Raw genomic sequence first — 1,891 nt, 5'->3', positions numbered from 1 at the left:
TATTGGTTGTTAAAATGCTCTGAGTATCAGCCTTGCCCCTACAAGACTTCTTACATTTTGTGGCTGGAGCATGATAACCCCTAGCTGAAGATGCTGGGAAAACAAATTGGCTTTTTCAGCTTTTATAATGGCAGCTGGACAAGGGAGAGAGACGTTAAGAATGAATGCCAGTGGGGAGGCGGGGGGCACCTGGCTGGCTCAGCTGGTATAGCCTGTGACTCTTGATCTCAGGGTTGTGAGTCTGAGCCCCATGTTGGGTGTGGAGATTACTTGAAAAATAAAATCTTGGGATGGATGCCTGAATGGTTCAGTTAAGCATCTACCTTAGGCTCAGGTCATGATCCCAGGGTCTTGGAATCGAGTCCCCCATCAGGCTCCTTGCTCAGGAGGGAGCCTGCTTCTCCCTCTCCCTCTGCCTGCTGCTCCCCCTGCTTGTGCGCACACTCTCGCTCGCGCTCTCTCTCTGACAAATAAATACAATCTTTAAAAAAATAATAAAATAAAATCTTTAAAAAATCAAATGCCATTGTACTCAAGAACTATATAGTAAAATAAATATTGTAAATAAATGATGCTCTGGGTTTAAAAAAATACACCAACATAAAAATAAAAGACCATTATCAATGGGTTCTGCTGAGTTCATTATTGAGTATGCTGTATTATTTTACCTTGTGTACTAGAAACCATTATTTTCAGTCTCTTGGTCCTCAAAAAGAATTTTTTTTATCTTATTCGAGATAGAGAAAAGCACTTAAGGATTAACACAGCACAACTGCCATGAGAAACCACTGTTTAGTTCAAAGGCTGGTTTTGCTCATATGTTTACAATATAAAGAAATAAGAAGGTCTCAGACCCCTTAATCTGTTAATGACAGGTATCTGATACATTTGAGTGTACATTTTTAAAAAATCTCTGCTGAACATTTCTTACAGAGAGCACAGTTAAATGTTGTATGGTGTGTGTGTGTAACTTCTCTTTCTTCCTCTCTTTCTCAGTGGCTAAGTCATGCAGGTTTTCATTAGGAGAAAACTACCCCCTTACTGCTCCAAGTGTGGACCTTAGAACAGCGGCAGCATCCCCTGGGAGCTAGTTAGAAAAGCAGAATTTGGGCCATAGCCCAGACCTCTAGAATCACATCTGCATTTTAACAAGTTTTCCAGGCGATTTGTATACTCACACAACTTAGGGAAGCCCTGGTCTTCTCCCCAGTAGCAAGAATGCCTCCCTGGGAGAGACAACCACACGTGCAAATGTCAGTCTTGGCCATCATTAAGGATGGGGTAGGAAAGATGAACACGAGGTCTGTAATCCAGATGCCCTCTCGCCCCGGGATCAAGACAGACATGTTTCTGTGGTGGAAACAAATGACTTCCTGTGTACGGCTCTGACAGCTTCCGATAAGGGAAGATTTCTGACATGAGCATCACAGTTCAGACGGTTAAGCAGCTACGTTTCTTGGACACCCACATGCCTCCCGTGCGCCAAACCAGGCCTGTTCTACTCGCCCTCTGCCCACAACACACACGCCTGAGCAGGTCTGGCTAGAGTCACCTGCCGAGCATGAGGCTTGAAAACGGGGCCTCCTCGGGGCCCATCCTCCAAACTCCAAAAGAGCTTGTCAGCAGTTTCCAGAATAAAGAGCCCGATCTTAGTGGATGCAGACACGGTCAGTCAACATCCTGTGGTCTCACCATCTTTCTGTGCTTCCTAGACCCCTCTCAACATCTAAATCGGGCATACTTCCTCACCCCTGTCATCTCCTCCCTCTTCGTGAACAGGTGGTGTACCTGATGCCTGCGGTGCTGAGCCTACTTGTGGGACTTAACCCTCTCGTCACGGGTATGGACCCCAGATTCTTTTTTTTTTTTTAAGATTTTTTATTTATTTATT

At 44.7% G+C, this 1,891-nt stretch overlaps 2 protein-coding genes across 3 annotated transcripts in view; one reads left to right on the top strand and one right to left on the bottom strand.

Moving 5' to 3' along the window:
* ADPRM (ADP-ribose/CDP-alcohol diphosphatase, manganese dependent) overlaps positions 1 to 1,891 on the bottom strand; it is a 137,633-nt gene that overhangs the window by 113,391 nt on the left and 22,351 nt on the right. The window lies entirely within an intron of this gene.
* TMEM220 (transmembrane protein 220) overlaps positions 1 to 1,891 on the top strand; it is a 15,337-nt gene that overhangs the window by 5,622 nt on the left and 7,824 nt on the right. The window contains exon 3 of one of the 2 annotated variants that reach the window (XM_011227441.3): positions 1,780 to 1,840. In XM_011227441.3, coding sequence (XP_011225743.3) covers positions 1,780 to 1,840 — 61 coding nt within the window. Of the gene's footprint in view, positions 299 to 1,779; positions 1,841 to 1,891 lie in introns of those variants that run through there. The other variant, XM_034647351.1, reaches the window with a different exon arrangement.

This window comes from Ailuropoda melanoleuca, chromosome 17 (assembly GCF_002007445.2).
Source record: "Ailuropoda melanoleuca isolate Jingjing chromosome 17, ASM200744v2, whole genome shotgun sequence".
NCBI classification, from domain to species: domain Eukaryota; kingdom Metazoa; phylum Chordata; class Mammalia; order Carnivora; family Ursidae; genus Ailuropoda; species Ailuropoda melanoleuca.
This window is presented reverse-complemented; position numbering and strand designations above follow the sequence as displayed.